The 22,265-nt window shown below is 50.0% G+C and overlaps 5 protein-coding genes across 5 annotated transcripts; 2 read left to right on the top strand and 3 right to left on the bottom strand.

Annotated features, from left to right (window-relative positions):
• Positions 1-2,687: 2,687 nt before the first annotated feature.
• Positions 2,688-4,766, top strand: BKA55DRAFT_496604 (major facilitator superfamily domain-containing protein; the record flags this gene model as incomplete). Its single annotated transcript, XM_046186386.1, has 2 exons — positions 2,688-3,203; positions 3,270-4,766. The coding sequence occupies 2 exons, from the start codon at positions 2,688-2,690 to the stop codon at positions 4,764-4,766; spliced, it is 2,013 nt and encodes a 670-aa protein (XP_046057186.1).
• A 315-nt stretch (positions 4,767-5,081) lies between these two features.
• Positions 5,082-9,298, bottom strand: BKA55DRAFT_47522 (uncharacterized protein). The gene is made up of 4 exons (XM_046186166.1): positions 8,815-9,298; positions 7,885-8,705; positions 7,711-7,834; positions 5,082-7,661 (listed from the first exon to the last, which is right to left on the bottom strand). The coding sequence occupies exons 1-4, from the start codon at positions 9,035-9,037 to the stop codon at positions 5,398-5,400; spliced, it is 3,432 nt and encodes a 1,143-aa protein (XP_046057185.1). The 5' UTR covers positions 9,038-9,298; the 3' UTR covers positions 5,082-5,397.
• Positions 9,299-13,659: 4,361 nt separating this feature from the next.
• On the bottom strand, positions 13,660-15,025 carry BKA55DRAFT_498088 (kinase-like domain-containing protein; the record flags this gene model as incomplete). Its single annotated transcript, XM_046186517.1, has 3 exons — positions 13,660-14,157; positions 14,213-14,394; positions 14,476-15,025. 3 exons carry the CDS (start codon positions 15,023-15,025, stop codon positions 13,660-13,662), a joined length of 1,230 nt encoding a protein of 409 aa, XP_046057184.1.
• Positions 15,026-17,098: 2,073 nt separating this feature from the next.
• Positions 17,099-19,331, top strand: BKA55DRAFT_498663 (nitrogen permease regulator of amino acid transport activity 3-domain-containing protein; the record flags this gene model as incomplete). Its single annotated transcript, XM_046186572.1, has 3 exons — positions 17,099-17,885; positions 17,936-18,332; positions 18,389-19,331. The coding sequence occupies 3 exons, from the start codon at positions 17,099-17,101 to the stop codon at positions 19,329-19,331; spliced, it is 2,127 nt and encodes a 708-aa protein (XP_046057183.1).
• An 813-nt stretch (positions 19,332-20,144) lies between these two features.
• BKA55DRAFT_683475 (uncharacterized protein) lies at positions 20,145-21,710 on the bottom strand (the record flags this gene model as incomplete). The annotated part of the gene is made up of 1 exon (XM_046198515.1): positions 20,145-21,710. The coding sequence occupies one exon, from the start codon at positions 21,708-21,710 to the stop codon at positions 20,145-20,147; it is 1,566 nt and encodes a 521-aa protein (XP_046057182.1).
• Between the last annotated feature and the right edge of the window lie 555 nt (positions 21,711-22,265).

The following is a 22,265-nucleotide window of genomic DNA, read 5'->3' as shown; positions in this document are numbered from 1 at the left end:
ATATGCCGTCGAGACAGCTTCAACAACAAATGACAATCAACTAAATCCCAGCAGGAAAAGCGTAAGATGGTTTCATTGTGGAGGGGGTTGTGGGAGTGATATCCACCAACTCAGTATGCATATGTGTTATGGTTATTATAGAATGGGGGAGGGTTGGAGAAGTTGAGAGGGGGTATACAGCAGGAGTAGGCATCTGGGACACTTGTCTGTCATTAGTTTTATTACTTATTGGAAGTGTTGCATCGTCAGTAATGAATGACCTGCGTGTTTATGATAAATCACCACTCGACGGCCACTGATTTAACAGTAATACCGAGACAGGGTAGTGACTAGAATGAGAGCGATGTTGCACACGCGACAAGTTTCTGGATGCAGACAAGAAGTCCTCGGTATAAGATTGTGGACTAGTTTAGTAGTGCGACTTTTTATTAGTGCATCTCGTTGCGCCTTGCCTGTTATGCGAAGGTTGTCAAGATGAGCTGAGGGAGTGACCAGACAGATGCAGTACGTAAAAGATTCCAGGCTACAGAGCAGAAGCGGGGTCTGGTTAGCAACGATGGAGGCATTTGTGTTTTGCCGGCTATTCTAGACCATGAGCAGACAATGTAAGGTAGCCTGTCACGATGCCTCGCCGGTTTGATAAGCAAGGAATTAATTTGGTAGTGATGCAGAGAATTAAGCTTTTGTTAAGCTTTTACCTTAAAGAAACAAGATTAACTAAGGCGTGAGTAAAGGCATGATTCAGCATGTGAATTGAGCTGAGTGTGGAAAGGTTGCACTGACCAGGGCAGGTAGACAGACTGACGAGAGAGAGCAGTCGATCCCACCACACGACCTCACACGACCTCTTTCCGCATTAGGTGGATGTCGTCGAAAGAGGACCCACCAGATGTACTTTTGTACCTTCTCTCCAGTTTTTCATGCAGCGAATTTTTCCTGACTCTGCCCTATTTAGGCTTAGAGCCCAGTGCCGAGACGCGCAGCTGCGGCTCCCGACAGCGCCGAGGCGGGAAATGGAAATAGCAGAAAAGGAAAGGCTTGGCATCGCTCGGCAAGTATCAAAGGGAAAAAACGACAAGAAAACAACGGGAAAAACAGACCAAGAAGCCGAATCTCCGCGGTATGTAGTGATGGGTATAAATTAAACTATCTCCCGGTGTCTGAAATAGGACACCGAAAGGAAAAACAAAGGTGGGAGGCAACAGAAAGGGTTTTAAATCAAAAGACACAGGTAAAGTAAGAAAACGGGCCGTAAAATGAGTGGTGCGGAACGTGAGCGTTCAAAGCGTCTCGAAACAACAGAAGCTCAATGGCTGAAGTATGTCAAGAGGATCCATTAATTATTCCATTTTAGAGGGTCAAGACCCTGACTCTCAACTCTTGAATGCCATGATGCGAGTTTTTCAGCAGAGATCGGCCTCGTCCCTGCCAACGGCGTCGGCCGAAACAAGTCAGGCGGGTCTCATAGATGCCGTTTTACCCGGGTCGCTCCTGGTGTTTTGCGAATTGAGTCAAGGTCTCTGCCTGTCTCTGCGCGCTTTTGCTCGCGTGCGTGACTGCCCTCTCAAGACAATGAGCGAACCCCAGGTTTTTCCTCCTCCGAATTGGATCCTCTTGTTCCAGCCTCCAGCCTGTTACGCTTCGGTGCTGAAAACGTGCTTCTCTCCAAGCCTCGATTTGTGTGAGCCTCATCCATAGTCTAGTCCACTTAACAACGTCATTGCCTTCAGCACCGTCATACATTCACTTTAGATCTTGTTATGCCTCGATTGTGATTGACAATGTCCAATCTCCTGCTGTCTTGCCGCATTGTGCGCTTTCAAACGCCAATAGCACGCATCTAAGTCTGTGGCTCAGGCAGGATCTGGCCTCGATCTCTCGGCTTCTGATGGATAAGGATAGCAGAGGACATGGGGGTCCCATCCCATCATAACCCAAGCGGCGGATCTCATCATGCATTGCCCACCCAATGCCATGTCACACCCACCCCTGGTGTTTCTTACATAGTTCTAGAGCTAACCAGCAGCCCGCTTTTTTCTCTCTGTTTCGACAGCTCCATCTCCCTCTAACGCATACGTCGGTACGTTACCACAAAGCTCAAGCTCTGGTCCCTGAGGCAAAGACGAGGCGGCGACAGTTGCTTTCGGTCAAGGAACGGGACACGGGAGCTATCCTAACATGCTGCACACCCTCCGAATTTGACCCCAGAGATCGACTTTCGTCCACACGTTCTCCCACGAGGTTAATTTACGTCTTCTTACTGGCTGGTGCTTCTTCAAGATGCCCGTCACACTCGTCTTGAATATCCAAGCTCTAGTTGCTGTCTATCTCGGTCGTGATGTAGTTCAAATACTGCCCTTCCTCGCGCCTGGAAAGCCGTTGAGTTTCTGTTTCTCTTCAGAGCCAAGATAAGGCAATTCCAAGTCTTGAATTCCTCAATTGTTCCCGACCCATCTAACTCGGGCCTTCGGCACTTCTTCTTTGCCTCCCGCATAAAACTTTTTCTTCTTGGTGGTTAGCATTTCCACTTTGCGCCTGGAATATACATCTCCCTCCATCTAGTTATTCCTGCCTTCTCACAACAACAAACCCCATACGCAATTAACGTATCCCCTTGAATTAAGCACTTTCTTTGATCACCATCAAACTTGGATCTCAACTCGGGGCTCCAACCGCCTTCTCTCACAATGGTTCATAGACACCATCATCACGAGTCTACAATTCCCGGCGAGATCCCTGTCCCGCACGGTCCTGCAGACAGCGATTCTGAGCACATCTCAGATGAGCCTATCGCCTATGCTACTGCTGATGAGCGTCGCATCTTCAGCCATGTAACCCGCCCAGACGACTCCTATACTGAGGATGGTGTCTATTGGGCTGATCTGCCACTGGCTCAGCGTTATCGTTTCGTGTCAAAGGTTGACAACGATGCTGCCAAGGAGGAGGCGAAGACTGCTTGGTCTATGTTCAAGGAGGATCCTCTGTCACCTTTCTCGTGGTATTTCCGCCATGCTGTCATTCCTGGCGCCGGCCTTGGTCTGGAGGGTTATGTACTTTTCTCCATTGGTAACCTTGAACCTCTCTTCAAGGCCGTTTGGCCTGATTGTTGGGGCAAGGAACCCACTACCTGCTCTCACAATTGGATTGCCTCAGTGACATACCTTGAAATTATCGGTATTATGGTTGGCCAGGCTGTTGTTGGTGTAAGTCTTTCTGCCCCTTCTCAACCTTGATTATTGTATATGATGGATTGTACTGACTGCTCGTAGGTTATGGGAGATTGGGTCGGTCGACGATGGGGTCTCATTCAGGATGCTGCTATCATGTTTGTTGGTCTGCTCATGCTCACTGCCTCCTGGGGTCTTACCCTTCAAGGCTGGGTTATCTGCTACGCCTGGTCTCTCTTCTTTTACGGTTTCGGTGTTGGTGGCGAGTACCCCATCACAGCAACTTCTTCTCTCGAAGGTGTTTCTTCTGGTGGAAGAATCTCAACTCGTGAAGATCGTCTGCATCGTGGTCGCCGTGTCACCACGGCTTTCCTCATGCAGGGCTGGGGCCAGTTCGTCAACCAGGTCATTCTCATTGTTCTGCTCGCCATCTTCAACAACGGCAAGAGTTCGCCTCCCTACAGCAAGTCGGCTGCCCAGTATACTTTCCGACTGTCTTTCGCATTCCCTGCCATCGGTACGCTCTGGCTCCTCTACTATCGTACCTACCGCATGCGGAGCGCTGGTAAGCAGCTCGCTGAGGCAAAGAAGCGCTCCAACGTCACTGGCTATGATGTGAACGCTCTTCGCCACTGCTTTACCAACTTTGGTGGACGTCTCTTTGCTACTGCTGGTACCTGGTTCTGTAACGATGTCTTCTTCTACGGCAACAAGCTTTTCCAGGGTCAGTTCATCAAGGTCATCTCTCCTGACAGCAAGTCTATCTTCACCACGTGGACCTGGAACCTTGTCAACATCACCGTCTCCCTAGCTGGCTACTATCTCGCATCTCTTCTCATCGACAACAAGATGTACGGCCGGAAGATGATGCAGCAAGTGGGCTTCTTCATGTGCTTCCTGATGTTCATTATTCCCGCCTTCAAGTTCGACTACTACACCAGCCCTGCAGGAATTCATTCTTTCCAGGCCATGTACTTCATCTCGTCCTTCTTCAACCAATTCGGTCCTAACTCGGTCACCTTCCTCGTTGCTGGTGAGGTATTCCCCACGCCCATCCGTGCTACTGCCCACGGCTTCTCCGCCTGTATTGGCAAATCCGGCGCTCTTCTCGCTTCTGTTCTCTACAACTACATTGATGACCAGACTAAATTCTACGTCGTTCCCTGGTTTGGTCTCGCTGGCATGCTCCTGACATGGATCTTCCTCCCCGATACTACCGGTCTTGATCTCAAGGAGCAGGAGCGCCGCTGGTACTATATCCGGGACGGCAAGGAGAGCGAGTACCATGGTGTTGCTGTCAACCCTACTCATTTGTCTCTCTGGGAGCGCTTCCGAGGTCTCGGTAAGAGCTACGACCCTGAGGCTGACTGGCGGGCCAAGGTCCAGGATATGCGTACCGAATGGGAGCTTGTCCAGGCCAGCCGCGGTCCCAAGGAGACTGAGGGTGCTATGCCCGAGGACGGCGAGTTCTCCCCTGAGATTCACGAATTCTTCAAGCGGTCTAGCCCCAAGCACATTGGTCGTCGTGACGAGTCTCTCATGGTTGACCCTATTAATGAGAAGACGGCTGTGCCGTCTGATGATTCTAACTCGAAGTAATCATGTCCACTCATGATGGTATTCGTGACGAATCACTGCACTACGCACATTTTATCCTGTAGCAGCGAGCGGTTTACAGCATGGGCTTGGCGTTTGGGGCTTTAATGTATCATTATTTAGTCATTCTTATTTGTGGAATCTAAAAGTTCGGCTATATCACTTTGATATGCGGGGTGTGTGTGGAATCACATATCAAACTCCGGCTTTTCACAATATATATCTCGTACTTGTCTGACCAATGAGCAAAGGTTTGCTGACATGCAAGTGATGTAACGATGTTCGGCCAGTTGCAACTAAAAGTTGTATACTAGACTATAATATATACATATGCGCTTGATCAAATGATATGGTGACAATAAAACAAAAAATGCGACCAATGCCGCCGTAACTCTTGGTGGTATCTAGAATCGAAACTTATTCCTGTGGTGCACCAGGCACATACTCTTAATGATGCTAAAAATAACAAAAGGGAAGAAGGGAGAGCGGAAAAAGAAGAAGTCGTAGATGAAGAATAAAGAATCGCTTCACTGCCCCTATCGTTCAATATAATCCCAGCCGTCTCGTTCGTTCAGTTTTCATCGGACATCGTCGTAGTCCTGTTAAATTATATAGCCCATTTTGCGGTCAACGGCTATTGCTGAGATCCTCGCAGCCGAGTTTGCTGACTTGATGTATTCGTAGTTGGCACAATTACGCCAAGCACACAGTCATCTAGATGCTCATAGAAGTCTTGCGCAGTACCAAACCCGTTCTTGCATATGGAGCACCTTGCTTTCGTGCCTACAGGATCATCGCCCCCTGGTAGTCGGTGGCCACTGCTATGGCCTGTCTGGTCAACTTGATGGGCAGCAGTTAAGTGTCGCTTGAAGACATCAGCACGAGTGAAGACTTTTTCGAAGGGGCTGCCAACACCAGGACAGAATGGGCACACCATCGTTCCACGATAATGAGTAAGGGCGTGACGGTTTTTGTCGTACTTGCGTGCGAATCCTTTCGTGTGGTATTCGCATGTTACAATAGGGCATTTTTCAGGCCGCTCTTCTTGGTGTGTGAGCATGTGAGAGGCCAGGTCACGAAACTCACGACCACAATCTGGATGAGGGCATCTGGTGCGATTTTCAGCAGGCCTTCGAGATGGGCTGGCTCGTTCAATCGGTATTGATGGCTCGATAGAACTCGACGAAAGCAATGGACCTAAGGCAGAAACTGCTGGTAATGCATCAGGAATCCCAGGCGTTTGTTGTGGTATCGGATCTCTATAGTCAGCGGGTGCTGGATACTCATCGATGTCGTCTTCACCGCTGGAGATATGTTCTTCGGGAACATCAACTGATTGGCGCACTTCTCGCATCCAGTCCTTCAAAATACTCATGGATGGCCAGTCACCACTGGCTTTACCCACTCGATGAGGTCGGAAGTGTGCGCGGCGGAGGTGTGCAGCAGCGTTATAATATGCGCCATATCGCTTTTGTGCCAAGCATGCTTTGCATCTTGATAATGGGATCACTGGCTGAGGGGCAGAAGGCATTTGATTCTTGGGTTCTTTGCAAACCCATCGCTTGACCGTGGCCGAATGCTTGGCATCTATATGGCGGCGTAACTCGTGGTCGCCACGGAAGCCATCCGGATGCTCGTTACACTTGTCGCAGTACACGCGGCGCAAAGAGGTCCGGCGGGAAGATGATTTTAACCTTGACGGAGATATCGGTTCACCCGAAAGTCGCCGGGATTCCAGGTGAGGTGACATGTCGTCACCTATCGTGTGTCTGCGGGTGCGTCCTCCAACATCGCCTGGCAACGAGAACTGACCAGGTAAAGGAAAGTCCGACCGTGAGCTAGAGGGTATGTATTGTGATGACGGACCTGCTGATCCAAGGGACGGCGTAGACTTCAGGTAAAGTTGCCTTGGCGTACTGTCTAGTTGTGCTGCGGGGAAACCCCTCGAGCCCCTTAAATCTAACGATTGCCTTCTGGGTAACACAAAGCCGTTGAAACCCGAGTTTGGAACTTCCCCTATACCGAGATTCATGAGAAAATCAAAGCTCGAGAATAGATGCCGGGGAGGCCACTGATCTCGACGGATAATTCTTGCGATGTTGCGGGCAATGGGGTCTTCGAGCTCGGACGCATTAGATAACGGATCGTTTGAAGTGGCGAATAGAGAGACCAAAGCTTGGTAAACACTTCGAATGACTTGGTCAGGTCGTTCCGTGGGTGTTGTGCTGGCCTGCAATGGATCGTTTCCCTGAAACGACAAGGCAATATCAACCAATATGGTGTTAACAGCACTGAAGATGCAGATCGAAATGAAAACCCCTAACCATTGCCTCAGACCCATAGTAGGCAAAACAGAAGCTGCAAAATCCAAGGAGATCAAGTACCGTCGCGTGCATTCCCTCAAGGAAACGTTGCGCTCGGTAGAAGGGCGACGATCGATAGGCGTGCGCGGAAGATAGATGCCCTCGCTCCGTAGCAATTGACTCGGCTGAGAAGTATCGTAAAATATGATCTCGCGCAAGAGTTGCTTTACGCGAAAAAGAGAGGGATGTGTCGTCTGTTCCTCTTCTCGGGACATCGAGAGTTGACCGCTGGCACTCAACAGCTCGAGAAGATCAAAGGCAGCGCCCCGGAAATTAGGGCTAGAAGCGATGAGCTGCAGAACAGGTGGCGGTGCCCCTTGATCGTGGTAACCGGGACCTAGAGGTTGGTTAATACGCTCGTCAAGGCCAGGCTCTCCATCCTGCCACCAAAACGTATCCTGAAAATCAAGCCTCCAGGCAGGCCTTTTGACGGCCGACAAATTGGGGTTCTGAGCGAGTATTTGGTCATTGATGCTTCCTCGCCGAGGATAAGAGGGTGTCAGCGGTGTTTGAGGTTGTGACCAGGCGAAAGATCCTATTAACGGTCAGCTACAGTGGGAACCTGGACGAAGAATGACCGATACCTTGAAGCAAAACATCAACGAGAGAGGTCACTGATCCACGATAACATCCTAAAATGCTCCAATGCGCCTCTGTCTCGGATGAAGGCATCCCCGAGCAGCGGGAACAGGGGTTATTTGCATCGCACTAGAATGGTAAGCACTTAAGATCATTCAGCAGATAATGGTGAAGCCTACTGGTCTGTTCGAAGCTCGACATCGGAGACACGGGTCATTGTTGTGGAGAAGCTTTAGCTCTCCTATTGACTTTAGACGATCATGTCCGACGCGAGCTCTTTTGAGAGGAGGCAACTGTGGGTCAGATGTGGTTTCCTCGCCGGTTCTTGACAGCGCAGTTTTGGGGTCTGAGAAGGAGAAGCTTGAACTGTGATCCCTTCTCGTCGTGGCTGTGGAGGCGGTTGAGGGTGTCGGGAATGGTAGAGGAGGGAGATTAGTCGTTACGAGTGTGGTTGGAGGTTGAATGGGCGGCAATTGGTCCCGAGGCAGAGCACCGCTGCCCGTCTCTGGTAATTCGGAATTCTTCAAAGAGCTCTGGGCTGGCGCAAATACTCCCGAATCACTTGCATTCTTCGTCAAATGCAGCCGAAGGTGATTATCCCGTTCCAGATGGGTCAAGAATCCATAGACATAGTGGATGCATTGTTCATGCGAACACTTAAAGGGTGCCCTCGAGAAGTTGGTAATAGAAGTAGAAGGGTCCGCTGATGGGAAAGAGCGTATCGCTCGATCATGATGCGCAAGATGATGATCGAGCCATGATGTATATCCTTGTGGTGGTGGAAATGGAGATGAGCTTTTTAGAGTGCGGGCAACGTCCATGTCTATACTGTTAGTTCTACCTATATCAGATACTCTACCGGAGGTTGCTAGATAGACTATGCGCAGCGAGGTTGTCCACTTACTTTGTTGCTTACATGCAGCTTCGAGGCATTCGCAACGGTACTGGAGAGCCCGCGCCTCTTCAGCTTCAGAAAGAGAGGGGATGCGTGATGAAATGCCTACAAAAAAGTGAAAATTAGATATGACTCGAGATATTCGTCACAGACTGAGAAGACACAAATCATGGCGACAGCGCTCCAAGACAATGAAAAGCGGAACGGAGCGTACCGTAACGTTCGACAAGATTTTCGAGGGCACGAAGTTTGTGCCGCAGCATATCGACCTCGACAATGGCATTGAGAGCAACGTGTCGACCCTGCTGATTTGGTGACGGTGCAACTGCCTCCGACCCAGTGCCTGTATCAACCTGAGGTCGCTGACGTTGGCCGGCAAGATCAAGATGGGACTCCGGGTCGGATAGGCCCCGTGGAGTGTAGTCATCCCGGCTCATCTCTGGACCAGATCATCTCATCTCGTCCAGAGTCGACTTTTCAATGAGTTCCTGTTGAATCGGCTTGAGCTGCTGAGCATGACTGGTCGCTTTTCTGGGAAGTTCGCTGGCTGGTTACTGTTCGCATCTGCCAGTAGCCATTTGTCGGTGGTACACAACAGAAGGCGGGCAGCCGTCGCCCGAAGCAGGAGACGGAGAGGGCTAGAGGGAATAATTAACAAGACGAGAGCATGAGCCCCCCCGGACGGGCAATATCAAAAATCTATCCGGAGGCTCTCGTGGAGATGTTAGAAATCAAGACGAATGAACGAGCCAAGATTTATTAGAGGGCACGAGCGCACGACATTGCATTGTGCTGGGCCCTCACCCCCCAAGGCCCCGGCCATGTGTGAGGCACAGCGAGGGAGTGAGGGCAAAGAGTGAGCAAGGTGGGGCATAGCTCCCCCGTCACGGCAGATTTGGAGATAGTGCCGACAACGATGCGGTGCGGTCTCTGGGCCTGGATCCGTCTGGAGCCCGCAGTTAGCCAGGTATAAAGCGCGGATTGCAAGGGCACCGCAGGGTACAACGCTTTGTATTCGTTGTCGAACTCAGTTGATTACAGGAGAGGTGCTCTTCTGATACTGGGCGGTAGAGTGAGAAAGGGCCGTGCTTCCAGGCCCATGTTGGCACGGTATGTGGCTGGTTGTTTAACGCTGGACAGATCAGTGCGAATGTTGGCATGTCAGTGTCGTTGGAGGTATCCCAGGGCCATGATCCCAATGACAGACAGCGGGGAACCACCCACCAACCGGGTCCTAGCAATAGCCACGAGTCCAGGCATGAGAGCGATTCCAGCACCACAACCCTGCGCGAGCTGTTCGTCCCGTTCGCCCTGCTGGCCCAGCTCGCCCCCTCGTCCGCATGCTCCATCACAGTGACCTTGCCATGGTAGCCTTGTCGGGGTAGTAGCCCCTTCTCGGTCTTAACCCTGTCATGGAAGGTGGCCAAGCCTCCCAGGTACAACGGTTATCGACCGGGAAGAGCGTCTGTTGACGAGAGTGTCAAGAGCTGAGCATAGTCTGTCTATCTGCCTTTGGTGCCGCCATCTTGCCTGTTACATTTCTCGAGAGCCATTGTTTATTACGGATAGAGTAGAGAGGCTGCAGGAACTGAGACAACGTGGGTGTTGCTCAAGCCGTTGCTGTGGCTTTGCGCCCACGCTTGTCATCGCGGGCGGTGCATGTTGGCCGATCCTTAGCGTTGGTATTGTCTTTGTTTGATATTGTTTCTTTTCACATTCGAATCGCGCGCCATGTCTCGCTGCAACGTGGACAGCTTCAGTACGCGCTCGGCCCTCCATCTCGTTTCATTCTCTGGCTGAGAATATTCAGTGGGGCTGGTGTTTTCCTGGCCGTAAGAACAGGAAGACTTTTCGGTGAGGCAGCTGAACCAATTCACCAGACAAAAGGTAGCTCTCACTACTCTGCTCTCGGCTGGGCTTGGCTGGGTTTGAGATTGTCCAAGGGAGCGAGATTGCTAGGATGATGTGGCGAATGCGCCTAAAAAGTTCCGGCCGAAACCCTCGGGGTTGTCTAGTCTAATCTGGTTCAGAGTCAGAAATGAGATGAGCGAGGAACCAAAGTAATAAAGCGTGAAAGACAATTGACGAGCAAAAGGCCAGCAGCACCTGAGGATGTCACCCATGTTCGCCCCTGTTGTCGACGCCACTGCAAATGGAGGTGTTGTGCTGTAGACACCTGTATGTATGAGGCTATGCTGCTGTACTGTAACTTGGTAGCGTGTCCGTCTTTATCTGTCTCCAAAGACGTGGTCTTCCCTGCATATGAGTGATCGGCTACGACCTTGCGAGATCAGCGGAAATTTGAGTGGCCTTGGGAGGGATTGATCCAGCGGTTTTCTCTGTCTTTGCCGAGATGACATTTTGAAGCTGAGAGCCTAGTGACCATGGCTGAGGCGTCATGCCATAACCATAGGTATCCTGGGTAGTAAAGTTTAGTATAGCCGGGACAATTTACCCAATCCCATGGCAATGAAGGAAGCTAGGAGGTAAGTGAGATGGAGATAGTGTAGTCACCTGGGAAAAGCTGGGTAACTCAGGTACCCTGGCCCTGGCCCAAGCTCTTTTGGAGACTGTCAGAAGTCAGAACGGGAGGGGCCTGGCCATCCATTCCTCTTGTGTACCTAGGTAGGTAGGTAGGTATTTCTCTTCAGGCACCTTTTCTCACTATACGGTCTCGTCGCCAGTCGAAGAATATTACCAAGGTTAATAATAAAAGTCGGTAAGCTTGTGAACATGAGCTAAGAGCGTGCAGTGTCTCTGACAACCCGACAACGGAAGACGGGACGGGATTGTGGGTGGGGAGGAAAATTGTGGATGTCAAAGTCGATGTTGATGTGGATGCTAGATGGCGACAAAATGGACCATGCTCCTTCCCGACTGGAACTCAAAGTTTTGAAACCAGAAAAGGAGCCAATGAAAGAAGCAGTTTCTGGAACCCTGGGCTGCCCACATCAACGGTTCTTAGGCAGGTGCAAGGATGTTAGTGTTTAGCGGCCACGCATGCATCTCAAGTGCAAGTTCAATCGAACGTGAGTGGAAAGCATGGGCCGAACAGGAGAGGGAAAAAAAAGAAAACCAGGGAATAATAGAAGTTTACTATGTAGGTACAGAGTAGGTTACTTGATAGTTACCTTTGATGCAAGGTCTTAGAGGCTATTACAGACAGTGACCTGTTCAGAGCAGGCCTACTCAATAACTTCTGGTTTTCATCTACCTAACTCCACTCTGTTCTAAGAAGATTTCGAAGAAAAATAATCACCCAGCACGGCAAGTTAGTGTGCCTGAGGCTGTAGCGACTCTTCATAAAGGTAAGGTACTTAAGTGCCTTAGTAGGTACCTACCTTACTGAGAGAAAGACACCTCAGAGGCGGGCAAAGGCAAAGAAGCCACAGGGCAACGCCCAAGCGCCCCCGCTTCTTCAACCGTCCGTTGCAAAGCCACGAGTTTTGGAAACAACCCTGGTCGACCCTTCATCTCGTTGGTGTTCGAGGCTAAAAAGACTGCCCATGTCTGAATTTGTGCGACATATACCTTAGCATGAGGCATGGCCATCGAGGTAATTAATTCCTAAATTGCCAGCTGGACTTTTGGAGAAAGACCTGCAGCACCTTATCTTATTACCGCACCTTGCCTTGTTTTGTCCCCCAGCTGGACCTAGCCACACATGGATTATGATCAAGCTCCTGCTCTTGAAGCCAGCCCATTCCTGGTGCTCGACGGAGCAAATGTATGCATCTAATTTCGTTCTTCATCTCGATGACCTCAATTACAAGGAAAACCTGCAATCAGACATGTCGTATGCTAAGTACCTAAGGTAACCAGAAAACGTCCCCCCATCAAGCAAGTTTGCAAAAGTCACTAAACGATACCCAGGTAGGTAATACACCATGTTCCCAGCTCAGCGGCATGCATTCAAATGCCCCAGCCTGCCCCGGGCTTGATGTGACACTACGTCGTCGTACCTTACCTTGCTCCAAGCATCTCACGGTTCTCACCTTTATCTCTCATCTCCAAAGCCAGCCACGTCTGCTGGTCTGCTTCTCCCATAAGCCACACCATCCAGGTATCCCTTGCTGCTGATACCTGAATCGACCAAGACATGCACTGTAGACAGCCGCCTACCCTCTCTAGCCATCTTGGGACATCTCCCCGGTTGGCTAAGCGGGTGTGATGAACGCAAGATGCTGCTTCTGGTGATGCAGCTGTCCCTCGGGTTCTGGCCTATGAGAGTGTAGCTGTATATGGTTGGACAATGCCAGCCTTTTCCTGTCGGGCTAAGTGATAACATTCAGGTAAACTGACCGGTCCGAAATGTCTCGGTAATGAGAAAGGGCAAGATGAAATCATATTTTGATGCCGAGTATCAATATGGCACCATATTGGGGGACCTTGGTTCTTCCCTCTCGTAGACAACTGGTGATGTCCTCTGTGAGGTATGGTATGTGAAAATGCCCATATTTATATTAAAAGGACCCATCTACTGCAGGTTCAATCATACTAAGCATGCGGACAAGACAGCTCATTTGTGACTTGTCTACTCCTCTGGTTGCAGTAGTTATCGCTCATGTTGAATGGCTTTATCCCTTGATGCCATCCTATCCCGCTGTTGAGCTTTCTTTATATGGTCATAACCTTGTAAGAACACGCGACAATGACATAAAACAATAAAAGAAAAAGAAGAAAATTAAAACAACAGAATGGGATCGTGCCCAGCCGTGGGAGAGGACGAGGGGTGGCTGTTCGTCATGTAGATAGCGTCCAGGGAACATGGGGAGAGGGGAAATGGGAAAAGCCAAGAACGGAAACGACAAAGCCGTCGGTTCTCGAAAGAAGCCAAACCTGGATCCAGAAAAACAAGGGCAAAAACGGCTTCCTTGTAACCGTTGCTCGTTGTGTCCGTTCCCATTTCCGACGCTTTTTTAATCGTTTCCCCGCCCTCAGTAGCCACTGAGGAAATCTCCCTCTCGCTTACTGATTGACAATTAATAAAATGTCACTTGCTTCAGTCCCTGCTTCGATTGCCGCTATGCCATGCTCGGATGAATGTCTGTGGATTTACCTACTCAGTACGCCACCAAGTCTTCTCCCTCAATGGCATTTCTTGGCCTGAAGCTTTTCGGCTGCCATCCTCCTCGCCCTTGTATGCCCAGTATTCGCTCAATCGCAGTTCGGCATATTGAGCATAGTCAAAGTCAATCTTGGAAATGACAGCTTGGATTTGAGACCAGATGCCCCAGTAGAATCCCGGCACTCCTCGGTACGCATCGACCTCGGTCATGAGTTTGCGAACCTCCTCCTCTTCATCGACCTTCTCGCCTGTCAAAGAAAAGTAAGACTTGATGTACTCCTTTACAAATGCAAGTCGTTGATCTTGTCTGGGTACAGCCGAGTAGTCACAGTCATACCCTGCCCACTCTGCAAAGTGGTTCGCCACGTCAAAAGCCGCAGGCGATGGTGTAGCATACTCATAATCGATAAAGTCGACGGTAGGGGCCGCCTCATCTTCTTCGTGGATGATAACGTTGGCACACAGCAGGTCGCAGTGCGCAAAGACAAGCTGTGCAGATAGGTTAATATTTTCCATCAGGTAATTGTGCTGCTTATGAACGTACCCCGTTCTTGCCCAGACCAGGCCGTTGGCTCAGTTTTTGGACCATCTCTTTCAACTCTGCCTGGAGCAGCGCTTGCCTCTGCCGCTGAGCATCCGTATCAGTGGGCAAGGCAAAGATCCATTTCTGCATGGTTGTCCACATATTAGGCGGAGCCTTTCCAGGGGCAGTACTATCAATCTGTTCTTGGCGAGACTTGTTGTTTTCGTTCATAATACCGTTGGTATGCCCGTTGGTCTGGCCATCACCGTTGGTGCCGGTGTTACCATTGGCAAGTCCATTGAGTTTGGCCTCACCATTTACATGCCTATCGTCTCGGCTGTGATTGGGGTCCGGCAAGCAAGGTACAGTTGCATGCCAGTGTGCAAGGCGACGAGCAATGGCAGATAGTATTAGAGGTTCACGAAGATCCTGGGCACGTGCAGGTTTACCCAAGATATAACGGTACATCATGCCATTCTTGAAACGGGCAAGCAACTGGGTAGCGAGACCATATCTCATGAGCAACTCATGGTTCTCGGCCTCACGTTCACGGTCAATAAGAACGGCAGTTCCATGACCGTAGGCTCGGAGTAGAATAGCATCCCGATCAACATCAAGCTTGGACATGCCAGGACGGTGGTTGATGGCTTTTAGCAGAGTATTGGTGATGCCATCAGTGAAGCGCACAAATTCAACGTTTGAGTCTTGGCTGGCCCAATCTGGCATGAGTGTCAGGATGAGCTTTCGAGCCGAGTCTTGTGATTCATTGTTGTCGTAGGCCAAGTCCAAGAAGGGCACATGGCCAAAATCGAGGTTGGTTGGTGACGTTGTCATGGTCACGCGAGTGCAGCAAGATGGGTGAAAAATAAGGAGGTGAGAGAACGGTGAGAGAGGGGAGATGGCAGGGTCCAAACAATCAGCGGGCCAGAAAAGTAAGGAGAGGTAGGTCTAGATGTGGGCAGAAGAGTTGCTTGAGTTGTTTGTGAACAAGCGAGTGCGAATATCAAGGCTGAAAAGATCAGGTTGAGGGTTGAAGAAAAAATTCCCAAGTAGCCAGATAGATTTGTTCTAGGGGTTCAGGGGCGTAAATCCGGGGACGGTCCAGGGTAAAGCGGCGCCGGCGACGGTGGTAGTAGGCAGGTCGTACCGTAAGACGGTGGAGAAAGGGGTACCGGAGGCTCAAGGAGGGGGACGGCCGGGAAGCGGAGGGGTCGGCGAGGACGGAGTATGAGGGAGTGGTGATGACGGAAGGAAAAGCAGCAGAATACGGTGGTGATGCAAGCAGAGGGCGAGATGATAATAAAATAGGAGGGAAAGCACACGACCTGTTACCTTTCCAGTCGAACGGAAGCCGGCAAAGGTTAGGTACCTCGTGTAGAAATAGTAATAAAGCTAAGGCAGACGGGACGGAGCGGTGTTGGTGCTGGCTGCTGGTTTTGTGGGCGTGGGCCAGTCAGAGAGACGGCCTAGACCTTATGAAAAGAAGGGAGTGCCGTTTTCCGCTGCAGCCTGGGACTTTTTAGATACGAGGGAAGGATTGTCGCGTGTCACTCGTAAGGTGAGTGTGGATGTGGATGTGGATGTGAATGTGAAGCCTAGATGCATGAATTCAATGGTAGGAATATGGGTACCTATTCAGTGTCAATTCATAAATGGTATGAATAGTGCGTGATAATGTGGGAACTAATAAGTATTGAATGCTTTGGCTGAAGCAACCTGCAAGGAAATGCGAGAGTGTCTAAAAGACGAGCCTCGACCGCTACTCAAATGTTTTTTGTTTTTATTTTGGTGGCAGTGTACGCTGGAAGGAAAAATATTCGTCTGCTTGGATCCAGAATCACATGTTCAGGTGATTGTGTTGTCCCCCGTGCCCTGTGGTACTGAACTCGAATCGACTATCCACTAAAGTAGTGCTTCTGCTTGAAAGAAAAGAACCAACAATAATAAGGTAGCCGCCGGTCAGTAGATACTGGGAACAAGTGAAAGGGAAATGAGCAGTAAATTGTGTTGGGAATTTCGTTGGGTCTTTTTTAGCCGGGAACCAGAATGATTTCTCGCCACTGATATGCGAATAACACTGCCCCTTTCATTGGAATACGACGCAATCCAAGGCAATCCAACTGTCGTTTCGTGAGTATGAAGACATTGATACTGCCTGGAGGAGGCAAGAAAACCTAGGACCTTTTTCCTAGGCGACAAAAAGACTTAGGTAAGTTTAGTATATACTAACTAGGTCCTTAGACTAATTATTTTTTGCACCCTTATCAAATGTCAGCAGTTTTCTTGCTCCCTGAGGACTGCTTACTGCGTTCGAGAGGAACCGGACTACATGGGGCAGGATAGAGACCATCGAGTTTTCTCTTGGTCCCTTTTTATTGTCAATTGCCTATTCTGCACACCGACTCGTTAGATTTGACAGGCTATTTTGCGCTAACCATCATGGATCCTTATGTTGCTCCCTTACGGCGCCAGCCAAAAGGGCCTCATTGGCCTCCACCTACACAAGGTAACGCTCGTGACAAAGAAACAGCTCGATCATTAACGAAGGATGGATGTTATTCATTCGCTTCGCTTCCCCTCCGCCTTTTCGGAGACGATACGTTGACGCCACATATGAATTGTCATGAGCCTCGTTTGAAACCCCCACCTCGTACCTCACTCATTCTTGACGCCCGTGCGTGACCCTACCTACCTCTCCCCTCTATTTGCAAAAATGTGGCGCTTATGAGGCTCATCTCTCCACAAGCACATGAGGCGTGGTTTATTGAACAAACTCCATCGCGACAAACCTCATCTAAAATACCTACCTGCTAATTCAAGAACTTACATCAGGTCAACGACGTCGCCACTTCATGTGACAACCATTAGCTACTTTGTCCTCAGTCTTATCATGTAAAACCCGTCACTATGGCTGTGCCGAGTGTTACTAGCGACAATTTCCTCGCCGTTGCTCTTGTAGTCAATCGCTCTCGCGATGGCCCAGCATTTGTATTCCACTATCCTGCAAACGTTGAACCTCATTCCAAGTCAAGTTCTGCCACAGGTGCTGAGCTCGAGGATATTCTTCTCGAACGGCTATCGCAGCAGAGCTTCTCAGATGTTGCTGACGACGTACCTCTCCCTAAGCAGGGGCGGAATGCAGACGAGCACTCTTTTACTGAATCTGGATCTCAGATTGTCCCATGGGAACGTGTTGCAGGCTTTCCTGCTCGTGATCTTGCGGGCATTCTAACTCCCGCTCGGCCCTATCACAAGAAACTCTTTCAACTATCATTAGATCCACTATATTGTGTATCTTATCCTATCCATGTTCCCGAAAATGGCAGATGGAAGAAACCGAAGAAGACATCCCGCGCTGAGAAGCGCTCTGCGTACAACGAAGAACAACCAGCGCCTCATGAGGTCGATCCTCCCCCTATAGGAAAGGCGCCTGAGCAACCTGTGGAGGAAAAGGATGGCAAAAAGGAAGACGGTAAGGACAAGGACGATGAGAAACGCAGTTCCATGACCATGTTTAATCTTGTCTTCATCCTTAATCCTAGCAGTAACGAAGTTAAGGATGTTGTCGAGTCCATATACGATCACATTATAAAGAAGGTTAGCAAGGCTTTCAAATACAGCCAGCAACATAGCGAGTTTGTGTGGAAAGAGTCGAAGCGAATACTTGTCGCCAAAGATAAGGCGCGAGAGGAGCGTAGGTTCTACCCAAACGTTATCAAGATACTCACATTAAACATTGATTAGGAAAACGAATGAGTGTTCTTTGGAAAGAAATCCTCCAGAGCTCATCACTGGCCGCTGCCATGCACGATATATATGAGGCGGTTTCTCAAAACAAGATCGCCGCTCTGCATCTCGATACTGCAGCTGGCTCTCTAACCCCTTCGGTTCAGATTCCTATTCCTTTCTACATCGATGACCTCCCTCAGGGCGAAGAGGGAACACAGCGTGGCCTTTGGCTTACGACCGCAAATACTTTCATCAGTCAAGATGCCCTTGAGGAGCCCGGCTTTCTTGATCGCAACTTTGCTCTATTGCTCACTGATGATGAAAAGAAAATCATCGCCGAGCTCCAAGCTGACCCAGACCCAACTACAGCCTCAATGGTTGAGTTTGTACGGCTGTCAAAGCCAACACAATCGTATGTGCCTCACCACCTCTGACGTCGGCCTTGGACTTAGCTGAACTTGCCTACAGATTCTACCAAGTTGGCCAAAGCAATATCTTGACTCTAGGTCAAGTGCGAAAATATGCTCAACATTTTATATTCTGGCGTCGTGCCATTGCTATCCCTCCCCTTCACGCCAAGGATCAATATATCTTATCCCCCAATAGTGACTTATCCCGTCTTCCTCTCGACACTCTAGAATGGCAGAGAGCATTCCCCCTAGCTCCACCGCTACCGAATTTTCTCGCTGAGCTCTCTCAAGCGCCCCGTCCATACAAGCAGTTTTCGCCTAGCAAAGCCCATCGTCCGACATATCTTCTTATGCTTTCCTGGCTCATGCGTCGCGGTTGGGTGACCCAACTCTGCACATTTGCCTATGTCGTCATCTGGCCTGAGATCATGTACGAGGTCGAGTACGAGATGGAAGCTGAGGAGCTCCGTGCCGCCGCAGATGCAGATGCGAATAAAAACAAAGAAAAGGAGGCCAAGGACGATGCCTCCACGTATACTTCGGCCCCACGCACCTCCGAGTCTTCCGAAGGTCACTCCGGCACTGACGGCTCCCACGTTCCCACCGTTGCCGAGCAGGCCGCAGAGAAAGCCCGCCTCGAGCGGATTGCTTCCAAGGCCCAGCGCGACGCTGCTGAAAAAGCGACAGCGCATGCCCGCAAACCTGTCCCAGTCGCAACGGCACACCCCTCTGTAAACGACCACCCGCATCTCCAAGGCCTGATACCTCACATCATCCTCGATGCCAAAAAGGCCACCGGTAAGGAATCTCGCTACCTGTCGGCCATCGCGCGTCGTTTCAACGACGAAAAGTTAGCAAACAGCTGGCAGGTTATGTGCAAGTATTTTGATGGCCGGTGTGCCTTGGAACGCATCGCTTTACAAGAGGATATGAAGCGGAAGTTGGTTTGGAATACACTGACAGCTATGAGCGAGTATTTGCTCTGCACCCGTCATTGGTGACCCAGCTGGCTATGTTTACCGTGGTAATACCTCCAGATCTCTGTGTTTAGACGTGGTCATGGATGGAAACATTTATAATGATAAGTATCTCGCTTGTGGTATCTAGGCAATAAAAAGCAACGAAACCGCTGCAAAACTGCAGCACGCACAATAAGTCAAAGCACTACTCCAGCCCAGTAAAAGGTCTACTTCCTTTCGCCTAGTTACCAAAACTTGGGCAAAAAACGCAGCGTGCGCATCAGATTGCAAGAAGAAAAAGTAGGAGTGGAGAGAAGTGAAGTTTCCTGACCCAGATACATTCGAGATTTGACCTTGCATCCATTCATTAACTGCCTCCTAGACTTAATGCATAAACTGACCCAAGGTATCGTAACATGAAAAGACAGAAAAAAGAAGAAAAACAACACCAATAACCAGCACACCCTAAAAGGAGAATAAAAAGAAGCAAACCCAGCAATTGTAAACCCCTTCAGCACAAGGAAGTATTTCGGACATGTCCCCTGTAACCCTATATGATGTAACTAGGTACAAGCCTCCGGACCTGAGGTTGCACCCCAAAACGAAACGCAAAAAGACAACACCGGGAGAATGCCAAACACCGAGAGATCACGCTCCTTGAGCTGCCCTGCATTGTAATGCTCGGCCAAGGAGGATGGTGACATGCAATGATGAGAATGATGCCAGTACCACATACCGGAAACGCCAACACCTGAAGGAAGCAAAAATAGGGCATCCATCGAATGTAGTCCTGGTCTGCGCTCATGGAGACATGCTCCAAAAGACAGAAGAAGGTGGACTAAAAAAATGCTCACTTTACTGCGTAAGATCCATGTCATATTCATCCTCTTCTTTGAAATTGACTGAAGCGTGGCCGCTGTTGTTGTCATCCGGATCATGCCAAAATTGGTTGGTGTCATTCAAGTCGAGGTTGTCATCTGGGCTAATGGCAACAGGATCGAGGCTACCGCCTCCGCCTGACAAAGAGTCACCTCGATAATCGGTGTGGTGAGGCACTCGCAGACCAGATCCAGCTGTTCGCGAGTAAGAGAAGGTGCCGTTCTCACTCTTTGATATAGCGTCCATGAGCTCAGTTTGCATGCGTCGCTCATCTTCTGTCATCTCAAAGGGGAAGTGCCCACCGAGTTCAGCGATGGTGTTCATCATCTCCTCCTGCTGTTGAAGCTTAAGGTGAAGCATCCACATGAGATCTCGGGTCCAACTAACAGCGCCGTTGAGGATATCGCCCTTGTTGGGACCCTTGTCCTTGTCCTCGATAGGGAGGCCTGTCGTAATATTACCTGCAGTGTTTCCAGTAGCTCGTCGAGCACCAGGTCCTGCGAGACCAGATGTTGCTTGAGGGCTCGCGATTCCAGTCAATGATGGAGAGAGAGGTGTCCCGTTCTGAATAAGCTTTCGGATCTTCTCATCCTCCAGACGGTGAGTGGGGACGAGTCGGCTAAGATCCTGAATCCTTTCGTTGATGTTGTCCCGTCGTCGACGTTCAACAAGGTTGTGAGACTCTCGCCGCCGCTTCCTCTTCATTTCCTGAGAGGAAACGGCGTTTGAAGCGACACCAAGCTTCGCAGGCATCGAAGTACCACCCTTCATCATAACCTCACTGATTTGATTCATGCCAGGCTGCATAGGTGAGGAGTACCCAGAGTTGTAAGATGCAGGGATGCTTCCAGCAGGGGTGTTGAGCCACTGGCCATTGGCTGACTTCATGGCTTGGCCGCCGAAACCGGGGGACTCCTGCGATCCGATTGTCATTCCATGAAGGGTAGCGGTTTTGGGAGTCATAGGAGACATAGGACTACGACTGTTGGATGTTTTGCGCTGCATCTGCTGGGACATTCTGGCTCTGGCTTTAGCGTTGAGGAAGTTTGGGTCGTTGCTATCGGCATTCATGGCACCGGCTAATGGAGATTCGTTATAGGACAAGGGCGAATGTAAGGAGGTTCCTAGAGAGTGGCCTTGCATTTGTCGGTACTGAGTGTTGAAACCAGTATTGAAGGGACTTTGAATAGGGTCTCCATCGGGGGTACTCGAGTACCCGTTCATATGTGACTGGTCGATTTGCAAACCCGAGTTACGATGCGAGAACGCATTCTGGGAGAAGCCACCCATACTTAGTCCTGAAAAGTCCTGGCCTTGACCCGAAATTCCGGATTGGGTAACAGGAGGTCCATTCAGACCGTCTAAAAGCTCATCATCATCGAACATGGCGGAACTGTTTGTGAACCCGTTTGTGCCGTTTCCAGAGTTCGAGTTGAAGTTGTTGAATGAAGGAGAGTAACCACCTGACATGGCGAGATCGTTGGGGTCGATACTCGCCCCGCTGTGGCCGTTGCCAAATTGGTTGAAGCCGTGCTGGGCCATTGCGACGAGGATGATAAAGGTTAGGTTGCTGTATCGTGATTGAAGAATCGGATGTTGTTGCCCTAGCTAGAGGGGGGGATGTGGGCGAAATATTGTGGGCGTCCACCGGTTCGGCTAAGGATGATGGTACGTTCGAGTTACGAAGGTCAAGCTTGAACTGGCCTGTTAAGTAAGGGCTCGAGTCAGTAAAGCCAGGACAGCGCCGAACGCAAAGCGGGGGAAATGCAAAGTCAAGAAGACCGGCTCGGCGATGGGAAGCGGGCATCCATATATGGGGTGCCCACCGCCGCGGAGGTTACAGCAAGGAAGAAAGTGGCGGGCGGATGGCCGGGGGGTTGAGGCTTATCCGGATTTCTTGACTCACCAGACAGAGAGTGTGGCAGTTCAATTTAGGAAAGATAGAGTGTGCGCTATCTGCAGTCCATAAAAGAATAGCAGGTGCCGTGTGAGTGATGATATAAACGCTGAAACGGAAAGTATCCCGGATGAAGTTGAAGCCAGATAAGGTATTGTGGGAAAGATGAATGTCGTGAGTCGGAGGGTCGGAGGGAGACG

The sequence above is a fragment of the Fusarium redolens genome, assembly GCF_020744475.1.
Source record: "Fusarium redolens strain MPI-CAGE-AT-0023 chromosome Unknown BKA55scaffold_1, whole genome shotgun sequence".
Taxonomy (NCBI): Eukaryota; Fungi; Ascomycota; class Sordariomycetes; order Hypocreales; family Nectriaceae; genus Fusarium; species Fusarium redolens.
Note: the sequence above shows the minus strand (reverse complement) of the source record. Positions and strands in the feature narration are given on the sequence as shown.